The sequence below is a fragment of the Eulemur rufifrons genome, chromosome 2 (assembly GCF_041146395.1).
Source record: "Eulemur rufifrons isolate Redbay chromosome 2, OSU_ERuf_1, whole genome shotgun sequence".
NCBI lineage: Eukaryota > Metazoa > Chordata > Mammalia > Primates > Lemuridae > Eulemur > Eulemur rufifrons.
Window position 1 is genome coordinate 98,764,839 of NC_090984.1, and position 19,728 is coordinate 98,784,566.

General features: G+C 45.9%; 1 protein-coding gene across 2 annotated transcripts in view; it reads left to right on the forward strand.

The window, feature by feature from the left end:
- SIPA1L1 (signal induced proliferation associated 1 like 1) overlaps positions 1–19,126 on the forward strand; it is a 355,295-nt gene extending 336,169 nt beyond the window's left edge. Inside the window, exons 20-26 of one of the 2 annotated variants that reach the window (XM_069488451.1) lie at positions 591–827; positions 1,594–1,759; positions 6,581–6,827; positions 9,657–9,803; positions 11,094–11,208; positions 16,162–16,246; positions 16,938–19,126. In XM_069488451.1, coding sequence (XP_069344552.1) covers positions 591–827; positions 1,594–1,759; positions 6,581–6,827; positions 9,657–9,803; positions 11,094–11,208; positions 16,162–16,246; positions 16,938–17,081 — 1,141 coding nt within the window. In that variant the 3' untranslated portion in view covers positions 17,082–19,126. The remainder of the gene's footprint in view (positions 1–590; positions 828–1,593; positions 1,760–6,580; positions 6,828–9,656; positions 9,804–11,093; positions 11,209–16,161; positions 16,247–16,937) is intronic. The other variant, XM_069488458.1, reaches the window with a different exon arrangement.
- The last annotated feature ends 602 nt before the right edge of the window (positions 19,127–19,728 follow it).

Below are 19,728 nucleotides of genomic sequence, written 5' to 3' on the forward strand. Positions count from 1 at the left end.
AGTTTTGTAATCTTTAACAACATTTGAAATGCAATGATGAGCAGCTTTTTAGAGCCAATATTAATGCCAGATGCCGTGGGGAGGGAGAACTCACTGTGCCCATTTGGCCTTGGACGGGAGTCTGGGGCGCTGTGTCCCTGATTCGGGCTCCTCTCCCCTCCTCGGCTTGGCCCTGGAGAGTGTCACCGTGACCCCTAGTTCTGAGGAAGGCAAGACAGACAGCCATTGAGACTGCTAGACCTTTTACTGCTCTTTCTCCTATCTCTTACTGCTTCTAGACTTCCCTGTGACAAACGTCAGTGGTGCCAGTGTTTGAAAGTGTCCCCGATGATCTTAACTATTCTTACTTTTTAATTTAAAGTGCCCACTAAGCCCTAGTGACCATCTGTCACTTGAGAACAGACATTTAAATTATAGTGAGAAAACAAGGAAGGCCAGCCATCCATACCCATTAATAGTTTATGAAAAATCCATTGTTGTTTAACCGGCTGTCACCCGTACCCTGGACAACACTTTTACAGCGGACGTCGTGACCCTGAGATGCACCATGCACACAGGGGTCATTCTCTCTTTGTCCTGCTTCTCCCCAGTACCATGAGCTCACGACACTCTGCCAGCCCAGTGGTTTTCACCAGTGCCCGAAGTTCACCTAAAGAGGAGCTTCACCCTGCCACCTCGTCACAGCTCGCGCCGTCCTTCTCCTCCTCCTCTTCCTCCTCCGGTCCTAGGACTTTCTACCCTCGCCAGGGCGCTACTAGCAAGTACCTAATTGGATGGAAAAAGCCAGAAGGAACCATAAACTCCGTGGGATTTATGGACACAAGAAAGTAAGAGCTCTCTCGCTTCTCTTGCTTGGTGGCTTGCTTTTAACATGACAGAGAACAGAAAAGGTTGGGGCGGTTTCTTACAGCGGAGGAAGCCAGGCTAAGGGGTGGGGAGGAGATTTTTTTTTTTTTTCCCCTAAGTAAAATTTTCTTAAATTATTTCTCTGCCTCATTCCTTAAATAAGATGTACTGCAAAACATTTGGATTTGAGAATCTTAAGATCTCCTAGAAAAGAGTGTGTTTGAAGGACACACTTCAGAATAATTGACCCTCTGGTGCTAAGACCACACTAATCCATTTGATATTAATCACAGCCTTTGCATGTAATTCTTCTAAAGTGGGCCAGGAGGCACCAGAGGGGATATTAGGAAGTGAGTAAGTACCCCTGAAAATAAAACTTTGACAAGGGAATACAGCAAAGAATTAAATGATCCATTTCAATTATTTTGTTTCTGTTTGTGCAAAGGTTGCATTTGGGATTCTTACCCTGTGTCTTTTCGTAAGTCTATTGCTAATTTTGGCTTAGGAGAACTAATAGTTTTCTATAAAAGAGTGATTTTATTCATGAGGTTTTATTTTGTGTTCCAAATTGGCTTTGTTTCCTTAACAAGCATTTGTCTGAGTAGATTCTGATGTATTATTAAACGGAAGTAATTCCTTTTTTCTGTCCTTTGATATGTCTCCATTGACCTACGTCTGTGAGAGCCCATCGTGCCCTTGAGTCAACCTTGCTGACTGGTTTCTACCATCTCTCCCCTTTCTTTGAAGGCGTCACCAGAGCGACGGCAACGAAATAGCCCACACCAGGCTGCGTGCCTCCACCAGGGACCTGCGGGCCTCCCCCAAGCCGACCTCCAAGTCCACCATTGAGGAGGATCTAAAGAAACTGATCGACCTTGAAAGCCCAACTCCAGAATCACAGAAGAATTTTAAGGTACAGGGCAGAGCTTGGGGTAGAGAGCCATTAGAAGGCAGGTGTGAGGGGCTGTTTGCTGTGGTCGCACCTTCCAGAAAGCACTGGCTGCCATCATCCAACTTTCCCGATAAGTAGAACCCAGTGTCTTGCGGTCTCAGTCCCTGCCACCCCATCTCTTCAGTCCTAGCTTCTCTTCGCCTGTCCCTACCCCACAACTGTTTCTTCCTCCTGTGTGTCCCACTTAGAGTGCGCCTCACCTTCATGCCATTGCCTCTCGCGACTCTGCAGGCACTGTGGCGCCCTGTCAGCTAGACAGTTATCCACAAGGGCTTCCCTGTCTCCTGTCCCGAGGGTCCCACCCTTCTCACAAATGCCCCCAGCTCACTTCCTGCCCGCAGTGCTCTGCGTTCTGGCCCGGCCTGTGTTCCCTGACCCCAGCTGGCTACCCTCCCTGCCCTTCACTCAGAGGGCCGACCTGCTCTGATGGCTGTTCATTCTCATCAACTACCCGGCCCCCGCCACCCACCCCGGAAACAAACAAATTCGGTCCAGCAAACTCAGTCTACACACGCCCCTTCAGAACTTCCCAGGTTCTCTGTCTTTCATAAAGCCTTCTCTGGGTCTCTCTCAGAATTCCAGACTATAAATGCCTTCTCTAAAACCCAGTCTCCCTCTGCCCCCCGTCCTGAGTGCTTGTTCAGCATTTATATGTGCGTAGCCGTGGCCTGACCTTTGTGTGACCACACGGAAAGGTTCGCTCTGCCCTCCCCAGCCTGGAGGAGCTGGGAAGCTTCCTTGCCCTCCAACGTGTGCAGTCTCAGGCCCCCGGGGACCAAGCGGGTGTTTAGTGAGCTGGGCCTGAAGGCACGTCGCCCGAGTATAAGGTATTTCTGTCTGAGGCATACTGAGTAGCCCCAGGAGAAGGGAGTGCACCCCCGGAAGGTCGTGGCAGCAGACTTTGAAGTTTTCTGTTCTCTAAGCGCTCAGTTGGATGATATGTAGTCTGTTTGAAGTGACTAGAAAGCTTTAATATCAGAAGAACTTGGAGAATTGATTGAAAATGGAAGCCAGCGTATTTCCTTAACTGCTTCCCATCTTCAGACTGTGATCAGAGGGCAGGGGGCGTGCCGGGCGGAGCAGCTGTGCGGTGGTGTCGCCTCCACGCTCTCCCGACACCATCCTGGTGTGTGCGTTTCCCCCAGATAGGTGGGAAATGCCTCCTACACTGAAAAACCAACATTTGCAGGAATCAAATGTAGCCCAGGGACCGCTCTCGAGTTTTGCTGAGAAATAAAATGATTTACTGACATGATTTCTTATGTTAATAAATCATTTTCTAGATGTAGCCATTCTCAATTTCTGTAAGTTCTGTTTCATAAGCCCACACTTAATGGTTCTGACTCATCATCCAGGGCACAAGTGGTTTCCTTAGCAACCTTGCAAAAGATAGTGCTGGAAACTTCTTTCTTTATCCATCAAAATATACCAAAGAGGTATATTAAAATTTCTAAGTACCAGTTTCAAAATAAAAATTATTTCAGATTTTTCCTTGGAGGTTAGAGGAAAATAAAACCTGCCCTGAAAGGAAATCTTTCCACCAATTTCTACTTTAACATTTTTGGCAAGGGGCATGCTCGGAGCTTTCAGTCTTTTGATTTACTCATGCAGTGGAAATAACTGAAGGCAAATGTCTGTTTTGCCCTTATTCCAGGTCTTGGCTTTTATTTCCAAAATGAATTACTTTAGCATTCCTGTTTGAAACTAGGTGCACTTTCTTTCTGTTGTGAATGTATTACGGTGAGACCCTCTGCAAAGAAAGTGCTTCCGCTAGCTAAACGATCGCGTTGAGAAGGCTGGAAGCAGGGACTGGGAGTAGGCTGCTCTCTCTCCAGTTTCATCCTCCTTGAACTAGCTGGTTTGGTGACAGATGGTTCTGCTGCATAGCTCCATGTGTCTTCTGAGGGTCATCGTCTGAGTGGCCATGGCTTTGCTATGTCAGGAAGGCCAGCGTGCCCTCAAGAGCTCTTCCGGGCCACTTCTGACTCATGGCTCCAAGCCACTGCATCTGGCTCTAGGGTACTAGGCCTGGCCAGCTTTGGGCCATCAAACTAGGAGTCTACCCACACACCACAGTGGCTTTCTTGGATAGCCAGTGCTGCCATTAAGCTATGGTCAATATTAAATAGCAGGGTCACTCAGGCTCATTTGCCAGCAGGGCAAGCTGTCTGCTGCAGGACGTGGCAGGGCTCTGATGGGCAGGCTGGAGGTGGTGGCGACAGGACTCCAGGCAGCTGCCGTGGAGCTCCTGCCTCAAGAACAATGGCAGAGCAGTAATGACCTTGTTTTCCCCAAGGGCAGCATACAATCTGGCAAGTGAACAGACAGCAGCACAAACCATTAGTCCTACTTTCCACCCAGGGCTCTCAGGTGAAGAACATGGGAAGAGGCCATATGGTTCCAGTGTTCAGGAAGTGCTTCTTGTGAGTACAGGTGACACGTGTCATTGATAGCCAGGAGCACTGGAAGGGGTACAAGAACAGGAGACTGACATGAAACAAGATGCCACCTCTCCGGGCTGTGAAATAGAGGACCAGAGTAGATCAGTGGTGACCAAATGGTTTTAAAGCTCAGGGACCCCCTTTTTTTAAAAAATAAAATCCCACAGGGAAGCCCAATGTGTAGAACTGAGAAAGCAGCATTTCTCTGGTGGGAGGGCTAGGGTGGCGTGGGCTGCTGGGTCTGGGTCCCCCTGAACTGCTCCCCCAGCGGTGGTGCGGTAAGGACCCCTGGCACTCCTTGGAGCAGGTTTAGAGCCACCCTCCTTCCCGGGTGTTCCCTGAAATCCCTTTCAGGTCTGGTCTGCCATCCCACCCCTCTGCGATTGTTTCCCAGGGGCTGGCGGCACCTGCCCGGCAGGCATGGGGTGCTCTCAGGAAGCGGGCAGGCTTGCACACCTTTAAGACTGGAGTTGATGAGGGACGGGTGAGGGGCCACCCCCGTGCTTTGGGACAAGACCAGGTCCTGCTACCTTTTAATGGGCAGAGAGCATCTTCCTCCCCTGCCTCCTTTAGTAGAGGAAGTTGTTGTCTTTAATAAAGCACATGCTGGAAAAATCTCTTCATGGTAGCTGTTTACTGCCTTTAAGTATATTAATATTTCCCAAAGAGGCTGAAACTAGAATTGGTGGAGAACATCTCACCTGTAAAACCATCAGGGAAAGAAATCCCTTTGCTAAAACCAGAGGTGCTAAAAAAGATTTAGTTAGCAGTTTTTGAACACAGAGATGGCCTGGTAGGCAGGAGGCTTATGTGATAGTCCTAGAACTTTGCAGATAGAGGAGATATTACCTGGTTTATTGTTTGTTTGTTTTTTTAATTATCCTTAGCAAGCTGTTTAACCTAATGCTTACTCTTTTCCGCAAAATGAGAAAGGAGAGTGTCACTTCCACACCAGGTTTTCCCTTGAAAAGTATCACAGCAGCTTAGCTTTCTAGACAAGCACATATGTACATACCTTGGATTTAACTCTTCATGAATTTTTAAAAGTAAACACAACTTTCACCCAATTGGTTACACCTTGGGCTTATTTACAATGTGTTTGGCTAATAATTTTTTCCTTCTGGTGCAGCAGCTGTGCATATCACATTGGAGGTAGCTTGGACTTGATTAACCCTTGGCTTGTTGGACAGAAGCAGCTAGACCCAGAGCACATGAATGGCCCTGAGGTGCCGACTCTGCCTTTCTGGGTCTGTAATGAGCCTGCCAAATGGAGTTGCTGTTACATCATTCTCTCTGCCCCTTCCGAGTGCCACAGAAAGTCCCACGGTGGCTGTCTGCCAGCGGTGACTCAGCCCTCCTCCTCACCCCTTCACCTGTTCTCCCTGTCACAGTGAACGTGGCCTCAGTTCTTTATTGTTAAAGGGCAGATACTCTGGTGGCTTTCAGGTTGCCGGACATTTAAATATTGTTAACGTGTCTGTCGTTTCCCAATGAAAGGGCTTCTCAGAAGCTTGCTACGTGCAGAAAAATCTCAAGTAAAATCAAATTTGGTCACAAAGGCAAAAGCCAGCAACAAGAGATACATCTGTCTGGAACTACTTGTCATTTATGCATAAGCATATAAATATTTGTCATTTGTAAAGCTGACTTCTCTATTCTTATTTCATGAGTAGAGATGCACCTTCAGATTCTCCCCAAAACTCATGAAATACATGTACCTCAAAAGCTTCAGTGGATATAACTTAGTAGTTGCTGTTTATCAAGAGCCACCTGTTATCCGAGTTAATATATTTTGAGGATCAAACGCTCTTGTTGCCCAGCAAACACGTTATGACTTGACAGGCTTCTGTGGATGACCCCCGGGCCGTGACGTTATTTTGTCATGCCGCTGACACACGCCCGTGGTCAATCCAGCATCTCAGCCCTTGTGAGAACTCTGAGAGGTGTTGTACCTCTTTCTACAGACGAGGAATTAGGCTCAGAGACACTCTGATTTGGTTGGAGATGCAGGATTCAAATAGAACTGACATGTGTCTGACCCTAAAGGCTATTCTTAACCACAGCATGATGTTGGTAAATCCACTTAATGGCATATCTGAGTATGGAGCATTGATGGGCAGCGTGCTGGACTAGGGGCAGTAACGACGGGGCACGCCTGTTTCAGCTCCCTGCGGGTGTAGAAATAGACGGTGGGCCTGAAGGTTCCTTGCTGGGGGCTCCAGGATTCAAGGGGGCGCATCTGGAGCAGGGAGTTGGCTACCCCACCCTCCCCCGCCCACCCTAGGTCTCAGGGGTCTGAACCAGAAAACTGACTTGCTCTTGTCTCCACACTGTTTTTCAGTTCCATGCGCTGTCCTCTCCCCAGACTCCCTTCCCCAGCACCCCCACCTCACGGCGGGCCTTGCACAGGACGCTGTCAGACGAGAGCATCTACAGTGGCCAGAGGGAGCACTTTTTCACCTCAAGAGCTTCGCTTCTGGACCAAGCCCTGCCCAACGATGTCCTCTTCAGTAGCACGTACCCTTCTCTCCCCAAGTCTCTGCCATTGCGGAGGCCTTCTTACACCCTGGGAATGAAGTCGTTGCATGGTAAGTACACTTGGAACTGCACAGCCCTGTTGGGGACGGCCTGTGTCCCCAGACAGGGCTGTCAGTCGTGTGCTCAGGGAATGGTCACTAGCGGAAGTCCTGCTTCTGTGCTCCGATCCTCTCTGCTCACCAACCCCTCCCTGGTTAACAACCCCCCGACACACACCCCGGTGACCCCCAGACCACAAGAGTTACCTTGGATGCTTGTTAAAAATCCAGATTCCCAGACCTTACCTGAGACCCGCGGAATTGGAATTTCCAAAGAGTAGTCTGGGAATTGCTATTCTTATCAACCATCCCAGCTACTGTTGGGATGGAGCAAATTTGGCTAACACTAGTTATTCCTTAGAGGGTTGTAGCCACTGCTTCCTGCAGCCACCATCAGAACCCAGCTTGCCATTCTCTGTCTCTCCCAGGCTGTAAGGACGTTGCCTGTGGTGTCAGCCACGCATTTGTTGACTCATTCATTCATTGAGCAAGCAAGTATGACTTAAGGAAAATGCACATTGATAGTGGGGGCTCCTCCAGGTTCTTGCCCTTGGTTCACAGATGCCGTGTTTGCTCTGTGACCCAATTAGATACCATATTTACTAAGGGCCATGTTCTGGGACTCTGGTCTTTTTCTCCTGCAAATTCTGCTGCAGTGTTTCTATCTCGTGCATCCCTTCATGCCCACGTTCCTTTTCCTTCTGCTGCTTCTCTGGAGCAATGTTTTTTTGCAGTCTCCTGCTTGCCCTGCCTTATTTTTGAGCTCAGCCCACACCAAGCTCCCTATGCCCGTCCTGTCCTGCTTGGCAGCACAGTCCCCTTCCCCCTCCTGGCCCTGGCAAATGTCAAGCAAGGGTCACGCCAGCTTTACCTGCTCCCTCCCCCATCCACCTGCAGCTTAAACCTGGTTTCTCTTTGCCCTAGGAAGTCGCCCCCACTGAACCAAAGTTGACACATGAAATGACCACCTGTTACCATCAGACTCTAGAAAAAATTTCCTGGAAGTGACCCAGTGTCACTAACCTCTTTCTCCCCTTCTTGCCCTACATCGGGGCCACTCCCCCCTGAATTCCATTGCCGCTACAAGTTTCTGCCTACTTTGCACACTTCTCTCATTTCCCTGCACTTTTAATCTCACCTTTGCAGCGATAAAAGTCACCCCCTTGTGAAGTCTCCGCTGCCTGCTAGAGGTTTACATTCCTAGAGAGCAGCCTGGAAATGTGCCTGTCACATAGAGTCACTGTCCAGCCGAGAAGGCCTGGGGTTAAGGCCCTGTGTGGCCCCCTGGGCACTGTGGAGAGGAAGGGAAGGAACGAGCAGCCCTCTCCCGTCACCTCCTCCTCCTCTCCTGAAATCAGGCAGCAGCTGCAGTGACTTCATGTCCTAACTCGTGCAATCCATGCCTTGTTTGGCGACTTCCACTGAAGATAGGGAAGGGTGACTTTTTTTCTTCCCCACATGGAAATTTGGGGCCCAGAGTTAAAAGGGCAGAAGGGTTGTGAGTGACACACAGAATTATCTGTTCCTCCTACTTACCCTTGGTGGGAACAAGTTTAAATAGAACTGAACATTTTATGTCTTGCAGTATTTGTTGACTTCCATTTACTCATAATTTTGCTAATTTTAAGCACATTAATAACTAGCAGCTGCACTTCAGAGCAGTTCTTGACATAATTTGAAAGGGAAAACAAGCACTTAATATACTCTGGCCTACCAGGCTGTCATAATAGATGAAACTTTTTAACTCCTTATAAACAGGTATTTCTAGAATCACTTAGAGATTTTAACCGAGAGTTTTGCTTTTGCATGGATTTCAATGTTAACAGGCACTTTCTGAGGATGGTCCTTCTCATGGAATTGCTCGCTCTGCCTGTTTCCACCCAGCTTCTGCCGATGGAGGGTGCTTGCATTTCATGAGCTATGTCTTCCCTGGCTCCCACTAGCCTGCCCTCTCTGTTGTCCACTTTCACGAACTTGAGCAGTGGCAGCAAGCCCTCAGCAGCACAGAGTGGCTTATCATGCCCATTCCTCCCACCCCCGGGGTTAAGCAAAGGCTAGTTGTTAGGATGTCAGCGAGTTGCTGCAATGGTGTAACGTATGTATCCCACAAATTGTCCCTTAGAAAGAGCTTGGGAAGTTAGACTGCTGCAACCCAAAACTGATCCAAAGAGTCACTTGTGTGATGACCCCCGTGTCCTTGGGCAGGAGAGCACCACCAATACTGCCCTTAAAGTCACTTTCCTGCATTAACTCCATATGAGTAACCTAGCTCACTCACCTCACCTGATTTACCTCTCACCCAACAGTATGCACTCGGCCACCCCGCCATGCGTCTGCCCCTCACCAGTCCCAGGGATACAGGGAGTCCACGGGGCGGAGGTCACATCTGGCTCCCAGGCCACATAAAAGCCAGCCCTGGTATCTCCTCTGATAGGAATAAACATCCCTGACCTGGCTCCAGAATGTAGCGCTCTGTTGAATTAGGCCTCTTTTCCCCACCTGAATCCCTTGACTCTTGAGGTTAAGCTGGAGGCTAGAGCTGCCCTGGGCCCACTGTGGACACACGGCTTCCACAAAAGCAGACATGTTGCCTCCGGGGAAACCGTGACTCACCACTGGGAGGGAGATGATGGAAGGTTATAAAACCACGAAGACGGACTGGAGGAAGCCAATTCCTATTTCAAGTCAGCTTTAGAACGCTGACTAATGGCCTGCTAGACTGGACGTTGATTACAGCGGCAAATAGCTTACAAATCTGTTGTGATAATAGGAAATGGGTAAGTTTTTCAGTGGTTCTGCTGTGGGCATGAGAAGTATCTTATCCCTCGTCTCTTCCTACAGGCGAGTTCTCGGCCTCGGACAGTTCCCTCACCGACGTCCAGGAGACCCGAAGGCAGCCCATGCCTGACCCCGGCCTCATGCCCCTGCCTGACACTGCTGCGGATCTGGATTGGTCCAACTTGGTAGATGCTGCCAAAGCCTATGAGGGTGAGTCCGCTGAAGATCCGCAGTGGCCCCGGATCCTGCAGGGTCTCCCTGAAGTGCACCGGTGTGTGTGATCCAGCCTCTGGCCTCTGTGCTGCTCTGCACACACCAGCATTTCAGAAACCAGCTAACAGTTATCGAGGACGCAGGAGGGGCCAGATCCTAGGCTGGACACTGAGGCGCATGTTTCGTTGAATCAGATGCAGCCTGGTGTTTCCTCTCCATAGGAATTCATGACATGAATGCCTCACCTCCTCCATATTGTGGGAAGGGCAGAGGGTAGAGGAATCCCAGCTGTCGCTGGACTGAAAAGATCATGTATGCAGCCAGGGTCTTTCATCACGTTGTTAAGACAGTGTTGCTGAACACACAGTCGGATCCGTCAGGGCGCTGGTCCTGCTCGGCAGAGCCCCAGTTCTGACAGTGCTGGGTGCTCTCCTTGCCCTTCCCGCTCAGCTCTCCTTGCACGGTACTAGGATGTTTTCTGACTGCGTGATTCCTTCGCCAACCCACTAGCTGGGCTGGTCGTCTTAAATGCAGGTCCTCAGACTGGTGCTGATCTGATCTGCTGAAATAGAAATGAAATGCCATGTGTGTTGTCATAGGTTTTCAGCTGTCGTTTTCTGAGTAAAGACTTTTTTCTAAGATCATTCTAACATTTTTGGTGCTTAAATGCTCTTTATAAAGTTAGGATTACAGGTGATTGTTTTTATCACTCTTTATTGGGAGAACTGAAAGTTGCTGTTCAGTCAAGTTCCAGTTTTGGGGGGAAATTTACTAGATAGGCCACAGAATCCAGCAGCTGGATGACCGTGGAAGTTTAGTTTTTTTAATGGGAGATTTTTTTTTTTAATTTGATTTTGTTTCCTTTGCTTAAATTTTAAGGTGGTGTATTTTCAAACACAGGTGGCATGGACTTAGGTTAAAGGCCACTGGAGTTGCCAGGCATCTCACAGAAAACATCATTCAAGAAGTTTTATGAAGCATAATAACAGTTATCTTTAATGCATTGCTATCATTGCCGAGCCTTGGTCTGGAAATTTGGCACAAGACCTATTTCTAAGGAAAGAGTTTATAGAATGTTGCTTTGATAAGCAAGAGAAAGGGGGGACTAGAAGTTGATTCACAGCTTTTATGAAGGGAAATCACAATGTTACAGTCCTCTTAGATTTCCAGCTCATCACCGTGCCTTGATTACACTTGACTGTCAGTGTAGACCGTTTGCTGACTTTGATAGATACAGCCTGGGGATGGGATTCCAAAATACTGAACGGTTTCTTATCCCCCTTCTAGTCCAGAGAGCCTCATTTTTTGCTGCTAGTGATGAAAACCATCGCCCCTTGAGTGCTGCATCCAGCGGTGATCAGCTTGAGGACCAGGCTCTGGCCCAGATGAAGTCGTACAGCAGGTTGGTCACCTTATCTGTGGCGAGGGCACCCTCTGCACCATGTGTCACCCCTGCCAGAGACAGCAGACGTGGGGAAAAGGAGTGGGAAACCACATGGATTAGCTGAGTGAAGCTCATCACTGCAGTGCCAGACACTTCACATTTTAGTTAGAATGCTTTGTCACGAAACACTGTAAACATAATTAAAGTGTTCTTGATGGCTTATTAGGTTGTAATTATGAATATTCATTATTATTTAATGCTATAGTACATGTGCCCTTGGGGCTTATTAGGTCAGGTAAGAGAAATCATTGCACTAGATATCCCGGGTCCTGTACTGTTTAGTCCAAGGCCTAGGCAGCTCCCGAGGTGTTGCTTCAGGTCTGTATGTTAGAAAACTGGATCAACCAGGGTAGTTAAGAGCATGGACTTTATGACGTCTGTGTAACCATGCAGACACCAGTATTTCTATTTTCCCCTTAGTTTCAAAATAGTGAAGTTGTTGAATTTGTGTGTGGTATTCCCATATAAAGCATCCCAGTAGTCAGCCACGGGACATTCAGTAAGCACTGCTTGATGCAGAATAATTTCATTAATTTGAAAAGTCTTCCCTTAAAACCTCTAAGGATGATTAAGAATCCAGGTATATCTATAAAACTTGGTCAGAAATAGACGATAACAGGACAGGCGAGGTTGCTGTAGATTGCACAGATACACTGTAGGGCTTGTGCTGGAGGACTCCTCTGAACACGTCTGCAAGGAAGTGCTCCCAGCTGCCAAGGTGCAAGAGTGATGGATGATGGTTTGTTAATGATGTAACAGATCCATGCCACACTCCTGCTGGTGTAAGGAGAACCACAGTTTGGCTGCTGAGAACTTTAAAAAAAAAAAAAATCTATAGAGTCAGAGTAGAACCCAAAATGTGCCTTCTTAGGATGGGGCCTCTAACAGAGAAGTCTGAGTGAGCCAAGACTGGTTTCCTGAGAAAGGGTTCTTACAGAATCGAGACATAAGGGCGATGACTGGGCTCTTTTCTGTGTTCAGTGTGGACTGAACAAGTGCAAATGGTGTTAGATTCATCTTTAAACATCACCAGTGCACTTGCAGACACAGAATGCATTTTGAAGCACCTTTAGACATCAAGATCGGCTACTGAGAGTTGCTTCAGCACTGACAGCCTGCAGGGCTTTGTGAAGGACACCGCTGGTCTCCGTGCCCCGCCTGGCTGAGTCTGTCTAGCACTGCCCCGTTCACCTCATCTTTGGCCTTCAACCCATCCAAACTCTGACCAGCTTGTCGTGCCTGACTGTGCAGTTGTGGATGGCAGATGACTTCTTCCTTTTTAAAATTCATTAATTGGCTGCCCTGTCTTAGGGGTTTAGAGGTCATTACCATTCCATTTGCCTGCAGCCTTCTTACACTCCACACCACTGTGCATTCCCCCTTTGGGGCCCATCATAGACTTAGAATTAGCAGAAGACATCAGTGTAGTTCATTTTAGGTCAGAAATTCTAACTTAACTTTGATTTTTAAAATAAATAACACCTTGTATTCCATGATCCAAAAAATTCAGGGTCACTTCTTCCCTTTGGCCTTTGGGAAGAGGCAGCTGCATGTTTTCCCAATGGAAGACTTCTCTGTTGTATGACTCTGAGGCTGCAAGACTTGGCTAGAACTTCTACTCACCGTAGAGCTGGAAGTCCCAGAGCAATCAGACAAGAGAGGAGAATTAAGGGTGTCTGAATAGGGGCAGAGAAGAGGTCAAACTCTCACTCTTTGATGATGATATGCTGTTATATCTAGAAAATCCCAAGGATTCAACCAAGAGACTCCTAGAATTGATAAATGAATTCAGTAAAGTCTCAAGATACAAAATTAATGCACACAAATCAATGGCATTCGTATACGCCAATGACAGTCAAGCCAAAAATCAAATCAAAGACGCAACACCTTTCACAATAGTATCAAAGAAAATTAAATATTTAGGAATATATTTAACAAAGGAGGTAAGAAACATATAGAGAGAACTATGAAACACTGAGAAAAATTGTAGAAGATCTAAACAGATGGAAGTGCCTACCATGCTCAGGGATTGATAGAATCAATATTGTTAAAACGTCCATTCTACCTAAAGTGATCTACAGATTTAATGCAATCCCTATCAAAATTCCACCGTCATTCTTTACAGATTTAGAAATAATTCTGCATTTCATCTGGAATCAGAGAAGACCTCATTTAGCCAAAGCAATCTTTGGGAGGCATCAGTCTGCCAGACTTCCAACTTTACCACAAGGCTCTCATAACCAAAACAGCATGGTACTGGCACAAAAACGTAGATACAGATCTTTGGAATAGGACAGAGATCCCAGATACTAGTCTTCAACACAGCAAACAAAAGTATACATTGGGAAAAAGAATCTCTATTCAATAAGTGGTGCTAGGAAAACTGGATATCCACATGCAGAAGATTGAAACTGGATCCCCACCTCTCATCTCTCACAAAAATCAACTCACGGTGGATAACAGATTTAAACCTAAAGCGTGAAACCTTAAGAATTCTGGAAGAAAATGTTGGGAACACTCCTTTAGACATCGGCCTAGGTCAAGAATTTATGAAGACGACCCCCAAAGCAATCACAGCAGCAACAAAAATAAACAAATGGGACCTGATCAAATTAAAAAGCTTCTGCACAGCCAAGGAAAAACTATCATTAGAGCGAATAGACCACCTACAGAATGGGAGAAAATATTTGGTTTCCACACATCTGATAAAGGGCTATAACAAGAATCTATATAGAACTTAAGAAAATCAATAAGAAAAAAAATCAGGCCGGGCGCGGTGGCTCACACCTGTAATCCTAGCACTCTGGGAGGCCGAGGCGGGTGGATTGCTCGAGGTCAGGAGTTCGAGACCAGCCTGAGCAAGAGCGAGACCCCGTCTCTACTAAAAATAGAAAGACATTATATGGACAACTAAAAATCTATATAGAAAAAAATTAGCCGGGCATAGTGGCGCATGCCTGTAGTCCCAGCTACTCGGGAGGCTGAGGCAGTAGGATCGCTTAAGCCGAGGAGTCTGAGGTTGCTGTGAGCTAAGCTGATGCCACGGCACTCACTCTAGCCTGGGCAACAAAGTGAGACTCTGTCTCAACAAAAAAAAAAAAAAAAAGAAAAAAAATCAACCCCATCAATAAATGGGCAAACGACATGAACAGAAACTTTTCAAAAGAAGACAGATGAATGGCCAACAAACATAAAAAAAATTGCTCAACATCTCTAATTATTAGGGAAATGCAAATCAAAACTACAATGAGATATCACCTAACTACAGTCAGAATGGCCTCTATCAGAAAGTCCCAAAACAACAAATGCTGGCATGGATGTGGAGAGATAGGAACACTCAAACTGCTGGTGGGACTGCAAATTAGTACAACCCCTCTTGAAAGTAATTTGGGGATACCTCAAAGAGCTAAAATAGAAATACCATTTGATCTAGCAATCCCACTACTAGGCATCTATCCAAAGGAAAAAAGACATTCTATAATAAAGACATCTGCACTCAAATGTTCACAGCAGCACAATTCACAATTGCAAAGATGTGGAAACAACCCAAGTGTCCATCAATACATGAATGGATTAATAAAATGTGGTATGTGTACACCCTGAAATACTGCTCAACTACAAAAAACAATGGTGATCTAGCACCTGTTATATTTTCCTGATGGAGTTTGACCCCATCCTTCCAAGTGAGGTATCACAAGGATGGAAAAACAAGCACCAGATGTACTCACCATCAGATTGGTACGAACTGATCAACACTAATGTGTTCACATGGTAGTAATACTCTTGGGGTGCCGGTCAGGTGGGGGGTCGGGGGGCAAGCCCACAGCTAATGGAAGTGGAACACACTGTATGGGGGACGGACACGCTTGTAGCCCTGGCTTAGGCTAGGCAAACACATTATGTGTAACCAAAATGTTTGTACCCCCATAATATCCTGAATTAAAAATAAATAAATAAAAATGAATCTGGGTTCTGGCTCTAACAATGTTTTTTCCTAATTTGAACTAGTTAAATAATAAATCAAAGAAGAAAAAAAAAAAAAGACTTGGCTAGAACTCACTCGGGAAACTTGAATTCAGGTAGAGGAGAGTGTGGGAAGAAAAGCTGTCAGAGGCCCTAAGCCACGGGCTGGGCTGCGCTGCGGGGCCCCGGGGGTGGGGCGAGCCCAGCTGCGCCATCTGCCTGCCAGCCGGCTGGCCTGCCATCCCTGCTCACACTTCCTTTGGTACTGCACTAGCATGGAAGGATTAGCACCTAAATGTGAAAAAATGAGAAGAAAATTGTTTGCTTATCGTAATAGCACAGAATTTAAGACATCAAGCTTAGACTGACAAGCTTTTGAAACATGTAGTCTTGTTTTTTTTAAATATTTTAAGATATTTAGACTAATGTTTAAGATATAGATACAATAACTTAGCTGCAACTACACACATGGCTCAGATTATTTTCTTGGGAACCAGAGACCTACTCTAGCTGGGCAGACCCCACACCAGCCACAACCCTCTCCCCTCCCCCCCCCCCCACAGAGGAGTAGCTCTTCTCTTTTAAAGCCCACTAAGATTCCAAAGCCTGTCTGAGCAATCATTTTACTGTTTGACAATTGTGTCTGCTGGAAAGTACCTCTTGTGCTGACAGAGATCATTTTCACTATTGTCCTTTATTCTTTTGTTGTGAGGATGCAGCATCTTTAACAAAGGAAGCTACTGACTGGCTGTAGTTGAAGCTTGTTTTACCTTTTGTTAAGATTACAATTTCCTTTTGTAAAGTAAAAACTCACATTGGGTCACCATACTGAGTAATTTGACATTGAAAACCATTTTACCAATACAGCCTCCTCAAATTAAAAAAACACACACACAAACCCAGCCATGGAGACTCCTGCAAACATGGTCTTTTGTTTCTTGTTCCCAGCAGTAAAGATTCCTCTCCCACCCTGGCTTCTAAAGTGGACCAGCTGGAAGGTATGCTGAAGATGCTTCGGGAAGATTTGAAGAAGGTAAACCTCCTAGTCTCAAAGCAAATTGCCCAGTCTACACAAACTGCCCTTGAACTGTGAGAGCCCTTTTTAAGTAGTGTTAGTGGGATAAGATGTGGGTGTGTTCCCTGTGTATGCACGTGTTCGGGGGCTGCAGGGAGCTCAGTTCCCACTGGAACACACAGTGCAAGAAGGCCTTTGTTGTCACATGTATAAGAAAATTGTTCCCTGTTTTGTGAAAGCCTTTGAACCTCAGCCAGCCCCCTCTGGGTCCTCTCCCAGCCTCCCCATCCCTTGTGTGAGGTGTCAATAGCCCAGATTCCCAAGCAGTTGTTGTTATCTGGGCTTTTGCACCAAGAGAACTGAATGTTGCTTATTTTCTTGGGTGACTTTGACTATCCCAAGACATCAGCCACCAGATCAATTGCCTAGAATTTAAGACAGTCCTTATTAACAACAACTTTAAAATACACATTAATGTATTCCCATCCCAAGCTAATCCTGTAGGGTGGTCTCTCCGGAAGCCCTGTTTCCTAGGCCTAGCCTCTCCAGAGTATCTTAGCACCTGGTCCCAGGCTGTTTATACAGCTGATTAGTGGAATGGAGGAGAGAAATGGGTGAAGGGTGGAAACAGATCTATAGCCACTCTCCTAAGAGCTGGGCAATGTGGGCCACACCTCTTAATTCTTTCCTACTTTGCTCTGCCTCCCAGGAAAAAGAAGACAAAGCCCACCTCCAGGCAGAAGTTCAGCACTTGCGAGAGGACAACCTGAGGCTACAGGAGGAGTCCCAGAATGCCTCGGACAAGCTGAAGAAGTTCACGGAATGGGTCTTCAACACCATAGACATGAGCTAGGGAAGGCTGAGGTGGGCAGGAGGAGGGCCCTGGGATGCTTTCTCCCCTGAGCGCATTGGAACTCCTAACTCATGCCATGGAAAGCATTCTCAGAGCTCCCTGCTCTGCCCCCTTTCGGGGAGTGCACAACACGACAATTGCAGATCAACAATCATTATCTGCCTTTTGTAGAAAAGAAAAGCAAAAAAAGGAAATAAAAATTTTAAAAAGTAAAATAAAAGTTTAACTGCTAAAATGTGAATGTCTATTTTTTTGCACAATATCTTTATCTGTCATGTATTTAAGAAGAAACTGGGCCTAGGACCAGGGTGCCCCCTGGCCCATCTGCCTCTTTCCATCAGCTTTCTTATCTATTTCAGGTAACCCAAGCTTTCCCTTGTTATCCTGACGAATGTCATTGTTCCTAGGAAAATAAAGTTTTTTTTAAAAAAACTTGTTTGTTTGGGGAGTGGAGAGGGCTATTTCCTTACCTTCTTTCCTAAAATGTCTGGAGAGGGAGTTGTTTTGAGAAAATGCCTACCTCCCTTGAATGACTTGTGCATGAGCTAGTGCTGTCTGTACCTGTCTTCCAGAGATCGGCAGGACTGGGGTTATTTACCAGCAAGTCGGTAAACCAGAGAGAGATGGTGCCCGGGGGCCACACCCCTTTTCGATCCTGCATTGTGAGGCCACTTCCTGCCTCCTGCCTTTCCCGGAGAGATGATCCCAGGTGTGCTGCTCAGAGCTAGGGCTCTTTAGGTTGGCTTAAGTGAGCTCCACTAGATTGGAATCAAGCCCTCTGCAGCTTTCTGGCTCCAAACATTAATTGGTTTCAAAATTCCCCCAAACTAAAACCTTATTACTTCATATGCATTTTTAATGCATTTTGATCAAAAGTATATATAGTTTTTAAGATTTTTAAAGATAAAACTGGCAAAATTGTTTTTTCTTTAACTTGCTCAAAATGACTATATTAATCAATTAATAAATCCTTCTCTCCAGAGCAAGATTTCACCAGTATTTGTAACTAGGACAAGCTAACAGTGAATGTTTCATTGTGAATTTTAATCCTTGCTTGTTAGGAGTAATGACTGTGAGACTAGAATGGGCTTTTGAAATCTGCATGTCCCAGTGTGAAATTTGAGCACGGCGTTTTCTGCATCCTTTTGTGGCCATCCAAAGGATTCTGCTGCAGAAATTACTGATGTGCTTTATTTTTCCTGTCTTAGTGATGCAGGCTGCTTTGGTCCCCATGGTTCCACGGCCCTCACTACTGTAGAGCTCAGAGACATGGGGCTGACCAGTGTTGACTGACCTAAGGAGATTCCCCCTTGTTTCTTGCCTTCATGATTGTCAAATAATTGAGTCCTCTGCCTGGTCAGTGGCAGCTCTGGTCTAAGGGAACATTCAGCAATCTAGCCGCATCTGCTCAGAAGTTCCCTGCCCCGAATAATCTCCTTCCCATCCTCTCTCCATCCCTGAAACAGGATGGATTTTCCTCTCTTCTCCCCACCACACCCCACTACCAGATTTTTATGCTAGTTTCATTCATGATTGTGATTTCTCCATGGGATTTTTTTTTTCTAGTGACACTTCTATCATGGAAATAAGAAGATTTCGGAGTGCTTTGTAAAGATTTCAATGGTCTGTCTCTTTCTCACTTTGACTTGTATGAAGGAGATTGTACATTGCCTGATCTCTCTTTGTAAATGAGAAATATTGCTAACATCCAAGCATTCTGAAGTCTTGCTTATCCTTCTGAGTTTAGTTTTCATTTTGTTTTACATTTTGTTTGGGGACTTGGGGCAAGCTATTTATTAGAGTTTTGCAACAGAGTTCTTGTTTGAAGCCTCTAAAGACTACTTGTAAAATTCAAACAATAAAATTCATTTTAAACGCTCTTTTAAAATGCTTTCGTATTATTGCTTGAGGTTTTATTTGAAAGACTACCCGATAACTCATTGACCCTCTCTTGCATCCTGATTTTTTCATCAAGCTCCATTAACATGAAAGATTTTTCTTGAAAGTTTATCCTTTTTAGAATTTTAATATTTGCTCCTTGTCCACATGTTTGTAGAAAATTCCTATTTAGCAGTCTTTGCTTATGCTTTAGTATTTGCAGAGCACTGTATGATTAGTTCTCTCTTCATTACCCACGTGTGGGTTTTTCATAGCATTGTCATTCCCCGAGACCAGCACATTTCTGGACTGTCTGCTGCATCTCCCAGCTCTCAATGTCAGATATGTGCTGAGGGAATACAAATGCCTGTTAATATTGGACTGTGCAAAATATAATTAGAAAAGTTAATCTACTGAAAAAAAATCAATGCATTTCCAAAGTCAAACAGAACCAGTTTTTTTAATCTACCACGTCACTGTTCCTCTCCAGTGGTGCAGCTAATTAGGAGCTGACGGTAGAGTCTTCATTTTATTTGGTTCACCAATTCTAGAATTACAGAACTAGGATGAGGCTGGATGCCTCACAATATTCTGATGAACAAGCTAAAAAGGTCTGTTTAGACCATAATTCTTACATGCTGCAGGGTTCATACATTATTTCTGCAGAGCTTGGCACATGAGTTCCTGGGGAAGGTGCCAGTGGCCTGCATGGGTAGGGGGTCTTCATCCATGAGCTGACTTGGTAGGCCAATTGGTTGTGTTCTGGATC